The sequence below is a fragment of the Physeter macrocephalus genome, chromosome 5, assembly GCF_002837175.3.
Source record: "Physeter macrocephalus isolate SW-GA chromosome 5, ASM283717v5, whole genome shotgun sequence".
Classification (NCBI taxonomy): Eukaryota; Metazoa; Chordata; class Mammalia; order Artiodactyla; family Physeteridae; genus Physeter; species Physeter macrocephalus.
Genome location: NC_041218.1, coordinates 42,382,285 through 42,405,585, shown reverse-complemented (window position 1 = coordinate 42,405,585; position 23,301 = coordinate 42,382,285). Strand labels below are relative to the sequence as shown.

Here is a 23,301-nt window from a genome sequence, read left to right as displayed (position 1 = left end):
TGTGGAGAGTAGGAGAAACTGAAGCAAAAACACTTTTGCCAGTAATTCAGTTTTCTATAAGACAGACTGCAAACTATGACCAGATTATAATAAAGAGAAAAATGTTTCAATAAATTACATTCTACATATGCAGAACCTAGGAAACAGATTCGAGAAATTGAGTCTGCCTTCAATGACGGAACAAATGAAAAAACAAAGTGGGACAAAGAAAAATGTCACTTGCAGAGGTCCCCCCATTCCCTTTTCCCCCTTCTGCACATTTGTGTCATCAGGGTTGGGGGTAGTTTGAATGTATACAATGATAAGTGGGAAAGTGATAGGGTAACTGCTACCAGGAGAAGATATTCATAAATAGCTTAGTACTACAAACTCTTCTTTCACTACCTACAAGGAAGAAGCAGACATTCAAACTGTTTTGGAGGAAAAACCCCGTTAAGATAAGAACCTGAGAGTGCACGTTAGGCAAGTTTTCAAAGGGAAATCAATGAAGTGTTGTTTCAAAGAGTCATCAAGGTCATACCTTCTTCCAAGGACATACAATCTGATTGGGGTGTTTCCATCTCTGACTGTAAGAAGATCTTCCTTGCTATTAGGTTAAGAAATTATCTCACTTCTCCAGTCTAAGACACACAACTACTATGGATGTACTAAACTCAAAATAATTTTATAGCTTTAATGTATCTGGGAAAAATTTGTGATCTGCTAAGCAAAAAATCAAGTCACCTAGGGAGAGGTATAGTTTAAAGAAGGCTTGCTTTTCCCTCCCCTTCACTGTTTGGACAGCTTGAGGTCTACCAAGACAAAATACCTTCAATACTAGTAGAATTAAAACTTAGCCTTGGGCTTCCCTGGTGGCGCAGCGGTTGGGAGTCCGCCTGCCGATGCAGGGGACGTGGGTTCGTGCCCCGGTCCGGCAAGATCCGCGGCTGCCCCCGTGGGCCATGGCCACTGGGCCTGCGCATCCGGAGCCTGTGCTCCGCAGCGGGAGAGGCCGCAGCGGTGAGAGGCCCGCGTATCGCAAAAAAAACCAAACCAAACCAAAAGAAAACAAAAAACTTAGCCTTGGACTTCCCTGGTGGCACAGTGGTTAAGAATCCGCCTGCCAATGCAGGGGACACGGGTTCGAGCCCTGATCCGGGAAGATCCCACATGCCGCAGAGCAACTAAGCCCATGCACCACAACTATTGAGCCTGCGCTCTAGAGCCTGTGAGCCATAACTACTGAGCCCACATGCCACAACTACTGAAGGCTGCGTGCCTAGAGCCCGTGCTCCGCAACAAGCCCCCACAGTGAGAAGCCCCCGCTTGCCGCAACTAGAGAAAGCTCGTGGAGAGCAAGGAAGACCCAACACAGCCAAGAATGAATGAATGAATAAATAAATAAATAAAACAGCCTTAAAGAAATTTTATATCAAGACATACTGCTATCAGTGAAGGTATTTGATTTCCAATTGTGTCATTTCTATCAAAAAAGGAAAATGAACACTTGTCTTGCTTTAGAATACAACGTGATTTTATGTATTTATTATGCATGCATTTTAATATAACAATGAATTACCTATTCCATTTTCACTATAAACTCTAAAACCAAGACATTATTTCCTGAGGACCACATTTCAAAGTCTTTATGTTATGCTATCATTGGCCTCAATAAAACAGATCTTATGTTTAATAGATCTGGTCAATCAGAGGTGGCAAACTGGCAACCCAAGGGATGAATATGGCCCACAAACAGGTTTTCATTGGTCTGAACAACCTTTGTTTGAATTAGCTGTCAACGTTTACAAATTAGAAGACTTGGTATAAAATTCAGGTTACCTACCTTCCCTTAAAAATTCTGAGGGTATGATAACACTAGACCCAAACTGTAGCCCAAGTTAGGTAACTGCTGGTTTTTAGTTTCCTACTGTGCCCAGCCAGCTCCCTGCAATCATTTATGATCCCTGCTCAAATCCTATAGGTATGTGACCCTTGAGATACCCTAGCTGTATAAAGTTTGCCAACTAGGAAGAAAATCAGAATTTCCTAACATAATAAAGTTGGTCCATCTTGGTACTTACTTTGAATATCTGAACTCTATAAATGAAAATGCAATGCTATGCCACAGAATGTTATGCGTTACGTTGTTTCAATGCAGGAAAAAAGTTGACGTCAGAGTTCTTTTCTCTAAATACCTCTGAGATTTTACAATAACTCTATCAAGTACCTTTGATAGCATGGACCATTAACTTCCATTCAGTAATAAAGAAATTTAGGATACTCTAATTACATAAGCAGAACAGTTTTTTTAGTTAAGTAGATGTAGGATATCTTAATATCCTAATTCTTAAATAATATGGTTATGATGGAAATGGCCTTTTTGAGAGACATCAAATACCTTTAAGAAACGAACTTTTTCTTGCATCTTGCTTTCCAACTATACTGTTTCACTTGTGGACATATCTTTTTATAAGAAATCAAGTTTACGACACTCAAAGTTTTATTAAGACAATATGCTTGAATTTGGTAAAATTATGACTTTTTATGTCTCCAAGCCATTGGAACCCTTGCTTGCTTTGAGTCATATAGCACTCCTGATGACTACTCTCCTTCCCAGAAGGTGCCTGTCTGTGCTTTCCCCTCAAGATGCTACTGGACTTTTGGTGACAAGAGTTAATTTTACAAACCAATAATGTTAATGTGTAATACCTTAGTACTAAGTTTCAGTTTCTCACATTGGGGAAGAATAGACAGGTTGCCAGAGAGTCCATAAGCAATTTACATTTTTCTATATTAGAATAAAGATACATTGTGAAGTTTAATGTGACATTCACATGAATTTAAGATAAAACATTTTTTTGCCCACACCCTGATTTCCTTGGTTATTCTTTACATTTCTGCTGTTAGGTTACTGTCTTAGTAACCTTAGTTTGAAAAGCATACTCCTGAACTGTCAAGGTCAATATACACTGTAGAAAGAACTGCATTGAAATGTTTTTTTCCACTAGGTTTTGTAGTTAGAGAAACAAGTTTCACTTAATTTGGAAAGTCAATTTTAACAAACCAAAATGTTTGCCAATTACGTTGAGTTAATAAAGCACTGATGTCTGAAGTAAAAGAATTTTCAGTTAACACAGCTGGCAGAAACTCTGAGCTTTTCTGTGATTAACATGTAACGTGAAAGGATAGCTAAATGTTTTTACAAAATACATGACAACTGGATACATAATATGACATGAAATGGAATCTTGATTTGATTAGCCATAGTATTTTGGGGCCTAGAACTGAGGAGAGATGTGTGTGGTCCTAGAAAGGGCTCTCAAGGATCATTTAGACTTTCCCTATATATATATATATATATATATATATATATATGGAAAATGAAGCAGACACTGTGCAATGTTTACATGAGTACATAGCATGGGGGCAAAAATAAAAATAGAAACAGACATTCTGCAACATAGTGTGCAAGGGAAACCTCAGAGATCGAGTCCATCTCTCTCCTGTACAGCAAGAGTCCTAAAAATCAATCATAAGTCAAAGAATATTTTTTAAAAGAAGGCAATTCCTGAATTTCTTAATTACATTTACAAGTCTAACAAACCTCTTATTTAAGACAGTAATTCTTACAAACAGCTATAAGATCCATTTCTCTATTGGCTAAGAGGGTTATATTTCAAGATATTGTAAAGATTAACAAGAACATCTTTAAGGAGTGCTTTGATAAGCTAAGATGGAAAAATGAAAAAGTTTTGTTTTTGTTTTTTTTTTTGCGGTACGCGGGCCCCTCCCTGCTGTGGCCCCTCCCGTTGCGGAGCACAGGCTCCGGACGCACAGGCTCAGCGGCCATGGCCCACAGGCCTAGCCGCTCCGCGGCATGTGGGATCCTCCCGGACCGGGGCGTGAACCCGCGTCCCCTGCATCGGCAGGCGAACTCTCAACCACTGCGCCACCAGGGAAGCCCAAGATATTTTACTGTATGCTTTTGACATCGATTTTTTTGCAAATATATCTGCACATTTCTTCTAGTAACTGCAAGTCTAACATCTGTTCTTCTTCACACTACCATTCCTCAATACTTAATCCCCCATCTTTCCTAACTGCATCTTTTCCTCCAGAGGTTACAATATAAGATGCCTGGAACCAAATAAAAGATTTCAAAAAGCTTTCTTCTTTATAAATCACTTCAGTGGATTATTTTCACTTAGATGGTGGACTTTAAACATCACTTCCTTCTACAATCTCCATTTCATGCCACTGTTTGTGGCTTTTGCTATTGCTGTGTTTCCTACTTACTAAGGCTGGTATAGCATTGCCACACCAGGAAAGCTAAGATGACTGCCCTGATGAGAACTATTTGATAGGGAGGGAACAGGGAATAATCGTTCCATTTTAGCTAATCCATACAAATATTTCCTTCCATGAATATGGGTAATCAAAAACTGACTGTATTTGCAAATAACTATTTTGAAAAATATAAAGTCTTAGGAATAGGAAAACAATGGACACACTACTTCACTGAAGAAATTTTTGAAAGCTCTTTTTAATTATTTTGTTTCAGTTGAAAATACCTAATTTTATCTTAACCCTCTTGTCAATACTTGGTTGTGTATACTCCACATGAAACAGAAAGGAAATAGATGAAATGCAATGATGAGGACAGTGGTCAACAGAGAAAAGGTATATATTGTGGGAGCTGTAATGGAAGGGATGTTTCTGCTTTGTTCCCTGGCAGAGTCAAAGGGGCATGAAGAGAGAAATTAGCCACCTACAACGTTGTGGACAGCCTTTTGGGGGCACCCTTGTATTTGCTTCTTTCAAATATTTACTCAGTTTACAGACTAGGCACCCAGTTTTAACTTTGCTACTCTTCCTAAGGCACTAAATAACTATGTACTATAAGTTGAGATTGAAGCTGTAGCTGAAAGATGAGGATGGGTGCCTGAACAGGAAGAAGGTAAATACGCTTGTCTTAAAGCTTCCAAAAGACAGTAAATAATAATCACTATTTCATAGGTGTACCAGAAAGAGCCAAAAAAAAAATCTTCCAAGTCCCTATAATCAGCTTCTACCAAAGGCATCCTTGCCAGCTAAGTGAGGCTCTTTTGACCTGGTACCCTTTGAGTGCAGGGGGTGCACTGGGGTTAGAAAAGCTTGGTTGAAACCATTTTGTGAAACAGTGGTATGCTGGAGTCTGGCCATGCTGTCTTGTCAGAGCTGACTGAATTTTTATTAAGTTGCATGACAGTGATGTTACATTGCTTGAAACTGGTCCTGGTGGAAGTATTTATAGTTATACCACAGAAGAAACAGAGAGCTAGTTTGCCAACATACCTTTGTGTGGAAGACAATAGAGTGCTTGAGAAAGACTCCTGGTCCTGCAACTTAAGATCCAAGTCAAGAAAGTGACTGCACTTCTCTAGATACTACTAGTATTGTACCTCATAACAGGTGAAAAGTATGCAGCATACAGAGTAACGAGCAAATATTAAGCACTCTATCAATGTTAGTTATACTTTTTCATATATAGATAGTTCATATGACTTTGTCCTTAAATTTCAAAGCAATTTTAATGGAATAACAAAGGTGCAAGGGTCCTGAAAAAACGGCAGTGTGAACAATTTCATAATAAAACAAGTATGCTTTTTTTGTTCATTCTTTCCCAGCAACATTTCTAACTTAGCATACATTTAATTTACTTGAACTTCTAAGACAAATATCATACAACTAAAAAGTATTAGAGGAGTACTGTATTATAATGCCAAAGAAGAACCCAATGCTTATGGTAAACATCAACTCTATTGTATGAATGTAAGGCCCAGGCTCAATTTGTGAATGGCACCCCTTGGAATGGTGCAACACAATGGCCCTTTACAAAGCTATAAGAAGCCAGACCTTGTAACTGATCAGGAATCTCAAACTGACAACTAATACAGTCCATGGAGATGTTTTATTTGGACAGTACAGAGATTTTTCTTCTTTTTCTAAAATCTGAAGGTAAATGCCTTTAAAAAAATCAACTTAAGCCCACCACTCCCCATTTCTTATATCCAGGAAAGTCTGGAGGAAACAAGCAGCAGCTTCAAAAGAGTCTTCTCACAATGAAGTCACAGAATGCAATTAACTTCTCCAGCAACTGAGTTGTAAGAACATGTAAAGATTTGTCTACCAAGGAAACTTATTACACACTCAGTGCCCAAGGTTTTTATTAACGGCTGGTCACATAAGCACCCCTATGCCTAGCACATTCTAAAATTCCAGACTCCCTAAAGAAAAAGAAGTATTTAACATAAAACATACTGTTGGCACAATTTAGGCACAGCAAGCTACTCTTATCATTTAGGGAAAGTTTTATTTCAGTGTAGGAAAGTGTTTACCAGTCAAGTTCCCAGACGCCAGGCTCAGGTTAATCTTGCAAGCAGGACTTTCTAAGGATGGCAGTCTCAGGCGTGTTCTGTTAACTCCTTCTGCACCCCTTTACCTTTTCTTCCCTGACAGCCAGAGGGGTAGCCTCAGCCCAGGGTCTCTACCCAACACCGCAAAGTCTTCCTTCTCTCCCCATTTACCAATCACTAATGATCCCCACTGCTCCAGTTTTGTTAACAAATAAGAACATAATTCAAACTTTACCTTATCAAGCCAAACAAAAGTTGACATTTCCCAGATGTTATTAAATATCACTCTACCAATCAGGGCTTCCAGTTAGCAGGATCCTAGCCATAATCTACAATGAGACACGAGTCCAGCTAGAGGTGGAAAATCAGTCACTTAAACTACCCATTGGCTTTATCACATAAATATGTAATTTCCATTTGACTGCTGGAAATACTGCCAAGGACTCCCAACACTGCCCTGAAGACCCTTCTCATCTCTCACTTCCAATCTTGTTCAACAATGTGCTGGGTCTAAGGCCATATGGATTTTATATCTAGGTTTCCCAGGATGGTCAGCCACAGAGAAGTAAGGCAGAAAGTGTACTGGCTGCCAGTTGACTGCTCAAATGTGCCACTAAGGATTTACTTCTGACCCACTAGTGAGCAGGCACCTGACGCTGGACAGCTTTCAGCATTCTCTCATCCCAGATCCTGTCTTTAGCACCTGGGAAGCACTGCACTCTCTCCTGCAAAGGTCCACAACCTCAGAAAACAGACATTTTCAGTCTCTGTCCCAAGGGTTGGGGAGCTGAGGCCTACCATGGCTGCCAGCAAGAGGCTAAGCAGGGTTCAGCAGGCTCTACCTGGAGTTATATTCAAGTCCTGCAGCCCATGCTAGATGCTCTGAACCACCTAAAGGGCCTAAGTGTCTCCTGAGGAACCTACTGCCTGGACCAGAAAAAAACTGAGTCCTAGAACTCCTTGACATTGACAGGGCAATCAATTAGGAATGACCAGAACCTGAGCACTACCTTAGTTCCACTACGGTAGACTTATCTCTGCATGGATTTAGCACTGTTCTGCCTATCTGTACACTAAAGAGGACCGCAGTCACTCTCCAACAACAATATAGATTGCCTGCCTTGGAAAGATCCAGATCGTGAAACTTGAGAGACTGTCAGCTAGGAATTGGCAAGGCCTCAAGGGTGGAGGCCAGAGACGAATGGGCTACTCAGCCATCCTGGCCCCTCTGCGCAGCGCATTTCTGAATCCTGAAACCAGCCCTGAAGCTGCTGTTTTAGCTTCACAGCTGGGGAGGGGAAGGATGTATCATCTCAGAATTCATTCAGATGATAAGTAGGAACTTAAGCATATTTTATGGGGGTCTTGTTCTGATAAATCTCCCTTATTATAATAATCTCCCTGATTATAAAGTGGTTTGAAAAGTACATTTGGCATTTGCTGCAATCATTCTCCCAAATGGTGGCATTTGAAGTACCAGCCAGCTAGGATTGCTGGTGCTGTTTAGAAGCCTCAAACAACCCAAGCACAAGAAGCTGGAATTGGGTTAAAATAAAGATTGTAAAGCCAGAAACCAAGCACTGTCAATTCTCAATCTCTGGAGCTGCTGATGCTTCCTAACTCCCATCCAAGAAAATGAAAGCGCATTCATTTTGACCTAATGGTGGGAAATCCCTTTCCCAACTGGTAGGGCTTGCAGTAGGACTCCAAATTAAAGAAATCTGGTAAAGAAATCTCAGCTGTCTCTTTCAGCATTAAGGGGGAAAAAAACAAATAGCACTTTTATAATTACCATAAATTTTAAGTGAGTGAAAGCCCTATTCAATCAATTGCAATTTCCACACCAAAAAAAGAAAAAAAAATCATAAAATCACTACCAAAATAATAATAGCTGACCTTTTTATTAGTGTTTAGCACAATTTCATATTTCAATAAAAAGGGAATGTAATACACACTACTATATATAAAATAGATAACTAATAAGGACCTACTGTATAGCACAGGGAACTCTACTCAATACTCTGTTATGACCTATATGGGAAAAGAATCTAAAAAAGAGTGGATATATGTATATGTATAACTGACTCACTTTGCTGTACACCTGAAATGAACACAACATTGTAAATCAACTATACTCCAATTTAAAAAAAGGGGGGGAACTTCAAAAAAAAAAAAAAGCAGCAGTAGAAAAGGTTTCTTCTAACAAAGGAAAATAAATAGCAAGATTAAAATTGTTTTAATCTTAGAATAAGCTTTACATAATGGCTTTAAAAGACTGGTCAGATTCCATGAAATTTATAACAAACAATAAAAAATTTGCTGGCTGCAAGTCCAAAGAACTTGCACTGCAGCAAAACGCTAAAATAGGGCATTTGCCACAGGCAAATGGAATCAAGCGCTTCACCTAGCCTACAGACAGATTTTCAATCACTGACAAAGCCAAGTTGAACCTAATGCATTATAAAAACCTGTACAAAATTAATTTAACCAAATGTAGTCTGCTTTTATGATTTCAACTCTGTGCCCTGAAGGTAAACATCAGCCAACTTCTCCTCAAATAAAGTGGATTTTGGAGTTTATTAAGACCTTAACACACAAAATTGGGTGCTAAGTATCTAAACTGAGCAATTTGGAAAGTGTTGCTTATATCATCCACATCGTGATTTGCTAACCTTGAAGATAATTTTTAAAATTCCATTATTTTCTTCTTTAAATGAGTACTTAAATATTTGACGATTATTAACAATTTCAGTAAAGCATTAAAAAGTTCTTTGGCAAGTATCAAGCCTAGTCCCCAAAATGCCTTTAGGGGCCTAAGCAAGCTGAGAATGTAATATAACAGGGAGAACCGGAGATACTGCATGCTTCATCTAACGCATTCAAAATCAAAAAGAAAACAAACACTTGTCTGTGGGCTGACGAATGGGCCATAAGTTTGTAACTCCCAAATGAAAGTTTGGAACCAGAATCTGAAGCTTTTTCCTAATATAGTTGATTCCTGACACAATGTCTATCTATAAATAGATTATTTATAGATGTTGATTAGTGCAAAGTAGTTTACATATGAACTGTGACACTCACCTGGAGATTTCTTGTCACATATTTACATGTCCTGGATGGGAGTTAACTATAAATAACTGGAATATTTTAAAACAACTTTTTTTGGCTTTCTATACGATGGCAAATAATTGTTTTCATTACATAAAATGAAATACCACTACTGAAGTAGCATTTTACCTGCTTAAGAAACCGGTCAGTTGCGTTGCTGTGCTTGGCTAACACACCTGGCAGAGAAGGATTAGCATATTCAAACTGAGGATTGTAGGTATAGTCAGACTTAAAGAATCTCACTTTTTCTTTCTCCAAGTTGGTGGGCTTTATAGCACTCAGTATACAAAATTTCTTTCCAGAAAAGTCATCTCCTTTTTCAAAACTTCTAGACAGCTGAGGCTGCGGCTTTGGCTTTGGAAGAGTGGAGAAATGGCGTCGCTTGACCTTTCTTTCATTTTTGGGTTTAGGTGGCAGTACTGTGCGGTTTCCTGTAACAGAGATATCATGTGTAAACTTTACAGGACTTGACACTGAACTAGTGACAAAAACAGCAGGCTGCCTTTCTAGGCAGTACCAAGTAGCACTGCTCATCACAGGCAATGGGGCTTTCATCTTGCGAAGATCTTTACTACGTGAAGAGCTAGATTTGCTGGGTTTTCTACATCTTTTGGAGTAGGTGGAAGAAGACTGTTTTTGTGAATGATGCTTTTTCTCCTCTTTGCTCTGTAGTAGGACATTGTAACTACTGGTTCCAGTTGTGAAAATGTCCTTTAGTATTCCAGGAGATAAATGTGAAATGCTTCCTTTGCTGTCAATGATCAAGGACTCTTCTGCATTTAGAATAGACTTCTTAGCAAGTTCTTGCTCAGGCCAGTGAAGCTTTTCTGTGTTAATAAACAAAATGAAAACAAAAGAAATAACAAAAGATACCAGATGAAGCAAATTGCTTATTATATGAAAAGTATTCTGAAGGTTCTGTAAACTTTATAATTTTGCAACAATTTTTAGAAAAGACATTTTAAATATTAAAAGACTATATTACTAAACTTTGGTCAAGCTAGACACGGTCACTTCTGTAAGAATGTACATATGCTAAATTATCTATAAAAATCCTTAGCTTCAAACCATTTAGACGACCAAAGTCTAATCTAGATGTGAGATAATATACATAAATAATCTGAACACTCAACTCTACCAAGAATGTGGATTTCGTAGAAAGGATATAGTTTAATAGTATTACCAATATCAAAGTAAAATCCAAGGCATTTTCAAAGCCAATACAATCTTGAAATCTGACACTATATATAAAGGCAGCCATCAGTAAAAGAAGGACAACACTGTCTTACATATCTCAAAAAAATTTTTTTTAATTGAATAAGTGATATGCACACATTCAAGCATGTTTTAGTAATGTCACTCAATATTTATTAGTTGCTTTTCTTAATTTTAGGCTACAGGTTAAGATGAAAGAAAATCAAGTTTTTTCTTGCCAAGACTTAAAAAAATAATTACTATGTAAGACATCAGTATATCAAATGCCAAATTAAGGAGAGGTCAGTTTTGCCTTTAGATCTCAAAAGTGCTTTAAAGAGGTAAGAATAACTTGAAATATTGTTGCTTGTGTACTGTTTTAAAACTGTGTTGATTTGCATTCTTTCATTCCACAAATACAGGAATACTGCTAATAGGTACATGGATCTGAAAAACATCTGTATAAATACATTGTTCTTGCCTTCAACCAGCTTCTAATCTGGCTCTGAAGGCAAGGCAGTCCTATGAAGATTTGAGTACTAATACGAGGTAGTATAAGCTTAAATGTGAAAAACAAACGATACAGACAATAACCTAGGGTTCAGGGAAGGAAGAGAAACATTTGAGAGGATTTCAGGTAAACCCTTAAGAGCTTTCACATTCAATTCTAAACTGACAAAGTGTTTGAGTTTGTCTTAAATCCTGTTATTTGAACTCCTATCTGACCATGTGTGCTTATAAACCTTTTCTAAATCCTTTCTGCAAATGTGATACATGATTCTCTCAACCACCTCTCTTTTCTAAGTCTCATGGATCCTTATGCCTCTAGCCCTCAACCTCTGGCTCCTACTATGGAGGCAATTTCAACGCTAGCTGACTTGGACAGCTGCCTTCCTTGCCAAGAAAGAGATAATTTATTTAATTCCATTTTTAAAAAAACTTTATCCACATAGATCTGTAGCTCACTCACTCAAGATTAGACATTCAGGGATCCTTTCTATAATAAGTAGTAAGAAATAATAATAATAGCAGCCACTATTTGTTGACACATTTATGTGAGTTTGGGATTTCACCAAAAACTGTGCATGTTATATCACTTAAGCTTCAGAAATGTTAAGTAATGTGCTCAAGGTTATACGACAAGAAAGTAGTGAACAGCAAACTGTGATTCAAATGCAGATGTGTCTGATTACAGAGTCCATGCTCATTCTATTATATAAGGTCATTCATTCAATTATCAACAGACATTCAGTATTAAGTCTGCTACATGCACAGCACTACATCTTTTCTTCCTCTGTACAAACACAGCACCCTAGTAAGACACAGTAATCTGAGTAACTGATGTATTCAATACTAAGATAGGTACCAGGACCATGTGTTATTCATCTTTCTCTTTCCAACATCTAGTATGGTATCTGGTAGACATTCAATAAATGTACACTGAATAAATAAGTGAACGAATGAATGGCATGACCCTAAACATGCCATTCTCTGACCACTTTAGATATACAGGTATTTGTAGTTCTAGAACCATTCTATATTTCTATGAGGAGATGACTGTAGAAGTGGAAATATAACCTGGAAGACCTTGAACCAGTGGTTCTCAAATGAGAGCAACTGTGCCCTCCAGGGGACATTTGGTTGTCACAATTAGGGAGGGATGCTACTAGCATCTTGTGGGTAGAGGCCAGGGATGAGGTTAAACATCCTTCAATACATAGGACAGCCTCCTACAACAAAAATATTCATCCTAAAATAATGCCACGGTAGGGAAACCCTGCACTAAAAGTTTTTAAAGTCCAGAAGTCTTAGGGTTTAGGGTAAAGAAACAGTATGAGGTCAAAAGTAGATAATAAACAATCCAAATATGCAAGGTACTTAGAAGTCCTTCTAGTTAACATTTTCTAGGCCAACATATGAAATTTGAATTCTGCTGTCTAAAGGTAACATGAAAGTACAAACTTGCAGGGACTAAATAAAATGTCTACTACATGGACAAGCTGAGAGATAGGAACTAGACTGCACAGGGTCATGTTGAAGGTTGATTGTACAAAGAAGCCATTCAATAATGTGAATAAACAGAACAAACAAAACTTTCATCAATGGCTGGTAAGTCCCAGGTCCTGAGGGGTTTCATACTTAAGTGTTGCCAACTGATAGTCAAAATTGGGTAGGATGGGCAAACATAGGCTAAGGAACACAAGCTGCAGTCCAAATGCCCCCGAACAATGTCGGTTTCCCTAACAAGACACCACAAGTTTAGGAGACAAGAGGTGATAATGAAAGTCAGACTGAAACGGACACTGAAAGGAAAAGAGCAAGAGAACTGAGATAAGAATAAGGGTATCACAAACCTAGAAAAGTTGGGTAAGGACTAGGCACAGCCAGGAAGGTAAAAGGAGGTAATCAGGTTTTTCTCGTTTGGTCTTCATAATAAAAAGGGGGAAGTTACCTCAAATTAAAATCAGTTAACAAAACTACTCTGAAGAATTCCTAATTTGGGTGGTTTATTACAGGTATATTGATTTTTTTTTAAAAAAAGAATATTCAATGTAAAAAGTGCTTTCTTTGGTTCCTAAGACTCAGTAACTCTGTTGATCAAAGAGCTGCGTTCATAGTTTGCTGTTGTTTTGTCATAAAGCACCTAAATTCTTAATTCTGTCCCATCTCAAACAACCTATACACTTCAGGATACTTAAACAAAAGTCCTAAACCAGCTGCCAAAACACTCAAGGAGGAATGGGGGGAGTGGGAGAGAAATTACAGTGTGTGCATGACAGAACCCCTTCCCCCTCCCAGGAGTTGCAGCATTTCAGTTGACTTGCTAATTATCTACCGGAGAGGTTTAGCATCAGTCCTTTTTAAGCTCCATCTGCTCATAAGTAGTCTGGGAGTACTAATGGCGTATCTATTTAGTAAATGTCAATCCTGCCAAATGCTGATATCCCATGAAGTTCATAAATGTGGGGCAGGTGGACCTTCAAACAACTCTTACAAGATAGATATAAATTAATTTCTCAGAGTCATGCTAACCTTATTTTAGTTGTATTAAGTATTAGAAAACCTAAAATACGGTTTTTGTCATTTTAAATACTACTACTGTTTAAGAAAAACAACCTTTAAAACAGGCTTAAGAACATAATAAAAGGACAAAAAGAAGAGCTCAATGAAGAACATCCTATTCTCCTAACTCCTTTTTTCCTGAAAAATCAAAACTTTAAGCATAAGCAGGCTTCTTTGGGGGCAAGTGTAACTCATTTCCTCTCATAAAAGTAATAAAATAAATAAAAATCATACTCTCATATTAAAAGTCACTATTTAATGTAACATTTTAGCCACCAGCAATCTGCTTCACTATAACCTTGGAGAAAATGAAAATAATTTGTTGATCAAAGAAATCATTCACCCCAAAATGATTACCCATATTGAGGGAAAAAAGGAAAATAATATTACATTAAAATTGATACTATATTCACAAGTGGATGACTATGCTGAAATTACCAACACAATGAAAGCTGAATTTGTATCTAGAACAGGAGTAAAGAATACCAGGATTCCTGGCTTGCATTCCCAACTCTTTCAATAACCTCTCTGTAATAGTGGCTTCATCACTAAACCCATCAGTGCCTCCTGATCCTCATCTAAAGGAATGGAAGAAAGAGGGGAACACTGCTCACTAAACTCTTAGTGTTTCACAACTGAATAGGTGAGGTTTCACAGTAGTTACAAGGTCTCTGGCTGAAAGGAAGATCAGATCATCAGAAACAAAGCCTGCTGGAAAATACCATTCAACCAATTTTGACCCATAAAATGGCAATTTCATATGGTTCACTTATACTTATGAAACCTGAGAACCCAGGGTAATTTTATACCACAAAATGATAGGTTGCTTGATTACAAACAGAAGAAGAGGCAAAATAAAACAATTCCCAAACAAGATAAACACTTTAGTTTTACCAAGCTGTTCATCATTACTTAAACTCAAATGATCTAACATCTGTCAACAGCAGAAAGGATGAGTAAATTGTGTTATATTCATACAATAGAATACTATATTGCAATGAAAAAGAACAAACTGAGTTTGCAAGCAACAATATAGATGAATCTCACAGACAATACTGAGCAAACAAAGCCAGATCAAGAGAATACATACTGTATAATACCACTTATATGTGGTTCAAAAACAGGCAAAACATGGGACTTCCCTTGTGGTGCAGTGGTTAAGAATCTGCCTGCCAATGCAGGGGACACGGGTTCAATCCCTGGTCCAGGAAGATCCCACATGCCGCGGAGCAATTATGCCCGTGTGCTACAACTACTGAGCCTGCAGGCCTAGAGCCCGTTGCTCCTCAATAAGAGAAGCCACCGCAAGGAGAAGCCCGAGCACCACAACTAGAGAAAAGCCTTTGCACAGCAAAGAAGACCCAATGCAGCCAAAAATAAATAAATTTTTAAAAAATTTTTAAAAAAAAAACAGGCAAAACTAATTTATGGTATTAGAAGGCAGAATAGTGCTTATCTTTGAGGGAGGGGTTATAACCTGGGAGGAGGTACCAGGGTACTGGGGGCTAGAAAGCTATCTTGTTCTGCACAGTGGTTACATATGTACAGATTCATCAGGCTGCCCATTTAAGACTCAAGCACTTTACTGAATGTAAGTTACACTACAATTTTTAAACTGGTATATTTAAAAAATCAGTATCTTTGAAAACATTTATTGCCCAATTTGTCTGCATTATAACAGGTAATCTTTTAATTATAATACCTCCAAATTCAACATTATCCAATATAGTTTCTCAACTGTAAGTAAACAGAGAGATGAAAAGGCACTGCTAGTATCATTCAAGAACTGAGAAACTCAACTATACTTCAGGATTCTTAAAAATGTCACAGCCCTGGTTAGGGGCACTTCAGTGTTACTCTATCAGCAGCAAGGACTCTTATAATGTGATACTATTGTTTTTTGGTTAGAAACTGCTTGTGGTGGTGGTGATGGTGTGTTTTTGCAGTTAGAAGCATACAGGGTATTCTATAATGCTGGGAAATGATGGTCTGTGGTAAAAGAAAATGCATTCAATACCATCTAAAACAACAGTGAACATGTGAGAAAAACTTCCCCAGGTTTTCCACTTAGGGTGAAGACAAAATCCTAATCATGGCACATGAGGTCACTCATGGTCAGGTCACTCTGCCTCTCTGGCCCCATCATGCACAATGTTCCCCCTTAATCAGTCCACTCTAGCTTCCCTTCATTTTGTCAATCCCTCACACTCACCACTCCCTCTCCAGACACAAAACATCTTCATATTCTGTTCCCTGTGTTTGAAGAGCCCTCCCCTCTCCTCTTTGTTAGATTAATCCCTATTCATCCTTCAGTTCAAGTATCACTTGTTCAGGAAAACTTCCCTGGAAGGTTCTTTGACTCACTTGTCATGGTTGCAGTCTTACATTTGTTTATATGATGGCCTTCCTCATCACTGAAATTATAAGTCCCATTATGGCATACATCTATGTTTGTTTCTGCTCACTCACTGCCCTGAGAGGTAGCCAAGGAAACAGAATATTTGAGAGTAGAGAAAGGATACAGGACTTGAATGTCTGAAGTTGAGGCAAAAATCATACCAGGACGCATAAAAATGTGAAACAATTAGTGATGATAAATGTTAATGGCAGGTGCCTACTGCTGTAGGACAGACAGGAGCTATGTGCCTAAGTGTATTCATCCCACATGGCCAAACACTGCTCTTAAGACTTTTGTCTCCAGTATTTTTAAACATTCACTTTTGTTACAAAGGAGCTTCATTTCCAGATGATTAATCATTTCTTATATCACATACAAGATACAGGCAGTAGGAATTCATAAAATAACATAATCTTACATGGCTTCTGATAGCATTTTGTTACTCACTTAATGAGCCAGATGTCTTCTATTTTGAAAACAATTTTATAGTCAAGTAAAATATGACCTTTCCAGGCAAAAATTACAGACTTGCCTGTGATAAAAACTTAAAAGCACCTGGAGTAAACTATCAGCTAATGTACCACTGATGTTAAATGAGATCCTCATGTTGAATTTTGTGGCTTAAATCAACATATAGTCATTTAAACAAGGGTTCTGACTTCCCTAGTGGTTGAGAAAATGGGCTTTGGAATGGAGCGTCTCTGATTTGAATCTTGGCTGTTTAGTAGCAGCTGTGACCTTGAGCAAGTTACTTAACATCTTTGTGCTGCAGTTTCCCTATCTGTAAAATGGGATACTACTACTATATATCTCACAGTATTGGTAGGAGGATCAAAAAAGGTAATATATGTGAAGTGCTGAGAACAATGCTGGCCTGTACTAAGCAGCAGGTGTTAAAATATCAGTATTATTATATTCAATACTATATTCAGCTTCTATAGAAATACTCCATGGAATAATGTAAATGGGAAGGTATTCAGAATCATGAAATTTGGATTTCCAAGGTAAATTTAACATTAAGTAATAAATTCTACATTCTAGAATCAACATTTTAGTGGCTTTAATATAACAAACCGTCTTCTTTAAAAAGCTATGAGAAGGTAAAGAAATCTCTTCTGATTTGATCCCATTTCAAAGAGCATATATAACATACACATTTTTCTTATTTTATTTTACTCCTCCAATCAGTTCACCAGGATGTTATATTTAGATTATGTTAAATCATGACTAATAAGTCAATAGTAAGATACTATATTGGAAGTGATTTCAGAAGCAAGTAACTGCTTCAGTCCTGAAATAAAACAATCAGTTTGCTCTATATTTATACCTATTTTAAAGCTGAAAAGAAATAAACACATTTCCATCAGTACCCTTACCACAAACAAGCATGCTCTTGATGCTAACCAGAAGAACATGGGCTTCTAAGATATCAATGAATGATGGGATAGTGAGGGAAAAGGAGGGCATGCTTTCAGCTAAACTCTTCATAAAGTTTCTGGCCGTTGAAACTGGGCTTTCTGATATGTCAGCAAAATGCTAGGCATGGGGTTCTAGAACTATCCTTTTAACTAGTCAAGAAATGTATAAAAGAAATGGAGAAACTATTTTGAAAAACAACCAGTCAGTTGTTTTAAATGAGGCTTGAATTGTCTCAAATGACTATTTGAATTTTTATTGAACTACAGAAATACACTGCCAGATTATCTTATCTCAGGAAATGCAACATGCAGAGTTGGATTGATATGTCTATTGCCACTAAATTATGGGAAGAGAGTTGAGGCAGGAGGAGTGGGTCTACTATTTTAGAAAGTATCTCTCCTCAAACTTCCAACTCTGCATACTGAAAAACAGGAGATCCACTTTGTATTGCTAACTGGTCAGAACACTCACTTTCTAAAACTAATATTATCATAATTGTATTTTTCCTCTACCATGATTGTTATGCTTTGGGGAAATCATCTTAATTGATGTTATTTCTAAATCGTTATCTAATAACCTTCACTAGTATATTTTTCTAACTAGTATATTTTTTCTCCAGGGCAGTGGTTCTCAAATGGGGCGGGTGTGGGGGGGTTAATTTTGCCCTCCAGGAGACATTTGACAATGTTTGGAGACATTTCTGTTTGTCACAACTGTGTGTGGGGGGGGCGGGGGGGTTTACTAGCTTCTAGTGGAAGAGGCCTGGGATGCTGCTAAACATTCTGCAATGCACAGGACAGCCCACCGCAACAGAGTTATCCACTGACTCAACATTAATAGTGCCACGGTTGAAAGACTCTGCTCCAATACAAAAAGAAGATATGGTACTTTAAAGTAGCTTTCGGGACTTCCCTGGTGGCACAGTGGTTAAGAATCCGCCTGCCAAGGCAGGGGTCACGGGTTCGAGCCCTGGTCCGGGAAGATCCCACATTCCACGGAGCAACTAAGTCCGTGCACCACAACTACTGAGCTTGCGCTCTAGAGCCTGCAAGCCACAACTACTGAGCCCACGTGCCACAACTACTGAAGCCCGCGCGCCTAGAGCCTGTGCTCCACAACAAGAGAAGCCACCGCAATGAGAAGCCCGAGCACCGCAACCAAGAGTAGTCCCCGCTCGCCGCAACTGCAGAAAGCCCGTGTGCAACAACAAAGACCCAAATGCAGCCAAAAATAAAATTTTAAAAATAATAACTTTCAATTTTCATTGTATTTTAAAATGAAAGAACAGGATCTACATCAAATCACTTTAAGAAAAAAATTTAATGCCAAGTTAAGTTGCTTCTTAAATCTTAGATCTTGTAATTGTCTATGTTTCCTGACAACATAAATAACAATGAGATAAATCACAGCAATGTCATGACTGCACAAAATCAACTCCTCATTTTATAACCTGGAACATGAAATATAAAATTAAGACCATAAATATTTTCATTAAAAGTGAATTTCGTTATACAATTTAAAATTTTGCAGAAAAATGGTCTATTAGGTACAGCGATGCCTTAAAGTAAAAAAATCTGGTCTTATTTTGAAGCCAGTTTCAAGATTAGACATTTCCCTTTACTCTGCTGTTCTTCGGTGTTTTTAGTCACGATACTAAGTTATCAAGAACGCTGTCTTGCAGGAATGTTAGGCAGAATCAAATGACGGGAAAGTGGCCTAGGAAATTATTCTATATTGTGTAAGATAATTTTTAAATGATTAATATACACAGTTATTTTCTAAAAACAACAAAAGGCAAAAAACTTTCTGACCTGGGGTCTAAACAACCATTTTTTGTGCTTGGTATAATACTTACTATAAAGTGACCTCTTAATATCAACTCAAAACGTTCTGATTTAAGAATAAAAGCATACATACAGACAAAGAGTATAAATACTGATATATAGAGATGTGTTTTGCTTAGCTCTTTTTCTGAACATTCTAGAAAACTAGATCCTAGTGCACTACAATGCCTAATTACATATCTAATAAACCTTGAAACAGAATTTAACAATATTTAGATTGTACATTTGTAGGGTCGATCTATCATACTTTACCTCACTACAGTCCACAGCACGCGCTTACTGATAATAAGTGACAAAAGGAAAAGGGACCGTTTTCTCTCTTCCCTGCACACCTTTTCCCTGAGCACCTTCGGCGCGTTCCACACTGTTCAGGGAGCCGCGTTGAGCACGGAAGCCCACATCCCACCGTCACCTCGGCCTCCGGGTATTCGCCGCAAGCGGCCGGGACGACGCTGGCCGCTCCCGCCAGCCCAGGGGCCACCCTTCCTGGCACTCACCCGTCACGCGAATGGACTCCAGCATCGTCCCGCTGAGGCCGCGGGCGGCGGGCTCCGCGGGCGCTGGGGGCGAGGGCCAGACAGGAACCCGGCGGGCCGCCTCTAGCCTCCGGCCGTGCCTCAGACGTGGGGTCGCGGAGGAAGGTTGCTCTCGGCGACTGGGTGCAGGATAAGGCGGGTAAGGACGGACGGAGACGTGCCGACAGAGCTGCAAGCAGCGTTCCCTCCAACCCGCAGGTGCTGAAAGGTACTCAAAGCCGCCCAACACTGGGCAGCTGCTCTTAGCGCCCGCCGGCGTGACGTTGCCGCTCCCCCGTTGCTAGGAAACGCGTGCCGTCCGCGTGCGCCGTGCTTCACGGAGCCTGCGCGCCGTTGGAGGCGCCAGAGATACGGCGTCCGGGCTCGCAGGAAGAGAGGAGGAACTACAACTCCCGGCGTGCACAGCGCAGGCCCGTGCCTCGGGAGCCTGTGGGCTGGGCCCTGGGAGAGGCTCGGGTCTCCAGCCTTTCGTATAGAGGCATTTTGACTGATCATCCCCTTAGACATTTGTGCGCTGTTCAAGAGGGCGTTAACTCCTCAGTAGATTTTACAAGAGACAGGTGGCGTGACACTCAGTCGCAGCTGCGAATTACAAAGCCCGTCTCCTACGCCTTTTAGTTACCTTTCCAGGTGCAAAAAAGCTAACACAACTTTAGATTGCAGGTGGTAGTAATGAAGGTGCTGGAAGCTCAACTACATTTACCCAATGAGTACCCTGGCATAATATACTAAATACTAAAATAAAATTTTAATTTATGATTGTGCAGTTGATAGGGGCTGATTGTTGTTTTTGTTCATTATTGCGTGGGAAATGTGGAGACTATACCATTTAACGAACATTTTCTGAGAGCCTAACGTGTGCAAGGTTCTGAGACAGGCCTTGAGGACATCAACAAGGGAAATGAAATAAGGCTGGAGCTTACAGTTGAGAAACTCATAAGATAGCATTGGCACTGTCAATTTTCAAAGCCACATTTTCTCTTTATCTTTCCTCAAGGTTGAGATAGGACATAGAAATAATTGTGGGATGTGTTTTCAAACTCAGGAACAAAAGGAAAGTTGAAGTTATGTCAGGAACATCATACTCTAAAAATGACAGAACAAGTGAGAATTTGTATCTTTTTCACCAATTAGGAGCATACGATGGAAATTGGACAGTATCACAGATAGTGGATAACCCCACATCCTAGTTTGTCAGAAAATCCTGTGAACACTATTCTCAGAATATATCCAGGATCCAGCCACTTCTCACTATCACCACTGCCACTTTTCTGGCTGAAGCCACCACCAGCTTTTGTCTGGATTATAACTGTAGCCTCCTAAATGAACCCCGTGTTTCCACTCTTGCCCTCTTCACTTTACTCTCAAAACTCAGTGGCCAGCATGATCCTGTTAAAAAGTCAGATAATGTCAGTTCTCTGTGAAAAACACTTCAATGGCTTCCTTTCTTACCTATGAGGTCCTTTATGACCTAGCCTCTTGCCATCTCTTTGGGCTCATCTCCCACTGCTCTCCTCCTTGGTCTCCTCCAGACACGCTGGCCTCCTAGATATTCGTCAGCTATGCCAAGCACTGTTTCACCTCATGACCATTGCAATTTGGGACCTCCCGTGCCTGGAATGCTCCCCCACCCCCAGCACCCACCCTGGCCTTAAGCCCACAGGACTAGCTCCTCCACTTCTCAGGACTTAATCCAAATGTCACTTCTCACTGAGGCCTTTCTTGGCCACTCAATTTAAAATTCCATTCCTTTCTCAGATTTCCTATACCCTTTCTCTGCTTTTTTTTTTCTTAGCACTTAACATTATATAATTTATTATATATTTTACTGATTTCTTTTTAAACATCTTTATTGGAGTATAACTGCTTTACAATAGTGTTAGTTTCTGCTTTATAACAAAGTGGTTCAGCTATACATATACAAATATCCCCGTATCTCCTCCCTCATGTCTGCCTCGCACAATCCCTATCCCACCCTTCTAGGTGGTCACAAAGCACCAAGCTGATCGCCCTGTACTACGCAGATGCTTCCCACTAGCTAACTATTTTACATTTGGTAGTGTATATATGTCCATGCCACTCTCTCACTTCGTCCCAGCTTACCCTTCCCCCTCCCTGTGTCCTCAAGTGCATTCTCTACGACTGCGTCATTATTCCTGTCCTGCCACTAGGTACTTCAGAACCACGGTTTTTTTTTAGATTTGAAAAAAAACTGGACAGCTACATTTAAAAGAATGTAGATTTTTTTTTTTTAGATTCCATATATATGTATTAGCATACGGTATTTGTTTTTCTCTTTCTGACTTACTTCACTCTGTATGAAAGACTATAGGTCCATCCACCTCACTATAAATAACTCAGTTTCGTTTCTTTATATGGCTGAGTAATATTCGATTGCATATATGTGCCACATCTTCTTTATCCATTCACCTGTCAATGGACACTTAGGTTGCTTCCATATTCTGGCTATTGTAAATAGAGCTGCAATGAAAACTGTGGTACATGACTCTTTTTGAATTACGGTTTTCTCAGGGTATATGCCCAGTAGTGGGATTGCTGGGTCATATGGTACTTCTGTTTTTACTTTTTTAAGGAAGCCTCATTCTGTTCTCCATGATGGCTGTATCAATTTCCATTTGCACCAACAGTGCAAGAGGGATCCCTTATCTCCACACCCTCTCCACCATTTATTGTTTGTAGATTTTTTCATGATGGCCATAATGACTGGTATAATGTGATACCTCATTGTAATTTTGATTTGCATTTCTCTAATGATTAGTGATGTTGAGCATCCTTTCATCTGTTTGTTGCCAATCTGTGTATCTTCTTTGGAAAAATGTCTATTTAGGTCTTCTGCCCATTTTTGGATTGGGTTGTTTGTTTTTTTGATATTGAGCTGCATGAGCTGCTTGTAAATTTTGGAAATTAATCCTTTGTCATTTGCTTCATTTGCAAATATTTTCTCCCATTCTGAGGGTTGCCTTTTCGACTTGTTTATGTTTTCCTTTCCTGTGCAAAAGATTTTAAGTTTCATTAGGTCCCATTTGTTTATTTTTGTTTTTCTTTCCATTTCTCTAGGAGGTATTTCCAAAAGGATCTTCCTGTGATTTATGTCATAGAGTGTTCTGCCTATGTTTTCCTCTAAGAGTTTTACAGTGTCTGGCCTTACATTTAGGTCTGTAATCCGTTTTGAGTTTATTTTTGTGTATGGTGTTAGAGAGTGGTCTAATTTCATTCTTTTAAATGTAGTTGTCCAGTTTTCCCTGCACCACTTATTGAAGAGGCTGTCTTTTCTCCATTGTATATTCTTGCCTCCTTTATCAAAAATAAGGTGACCATATGTACGTGGGTTTATCTCTGGGCTT

General features: G+C 39.0%; 1 protein-coding gene across 11 annotated transcripts in view; it reads right to left on the bottom strand.

Annotated features, from left to right (window-relative positions):
* Positions 1 to 23,301, bottom strand: part of MATCAP2 (microtubule associated tyrosine carboxypeptidase 2) — a 99,803-nt gene that overhangs the window by 59,135 nt on the left and 17,367 nt on the right. For 6 of the 11 annotated variants that reach the window (XR_002892557.3, XR_002892558.2, XM_024128957.2 and 3 more), the window contains exon 2: positions 9,612 to 10,309. Coding sequence is in view for 8 of the 11 variants with exons in the window: in XM_024128957.2 (XP_023984725.1) it covers positions 9,612 to 10,309 (698 nt within the window). In the remaining 3 variants the exon portion in view is untranslated. Of the gene's footprint in view, positions 1 to 9,611; positions 10,310 to 19,897; positions 20,199 to 23,301 lie in introns of those variants that run through there. The other 5 variants (XM_024128964.3, XM_024128973.3, XM_024128961.2 and 2 more) reach the window with 5 other exon arrangements.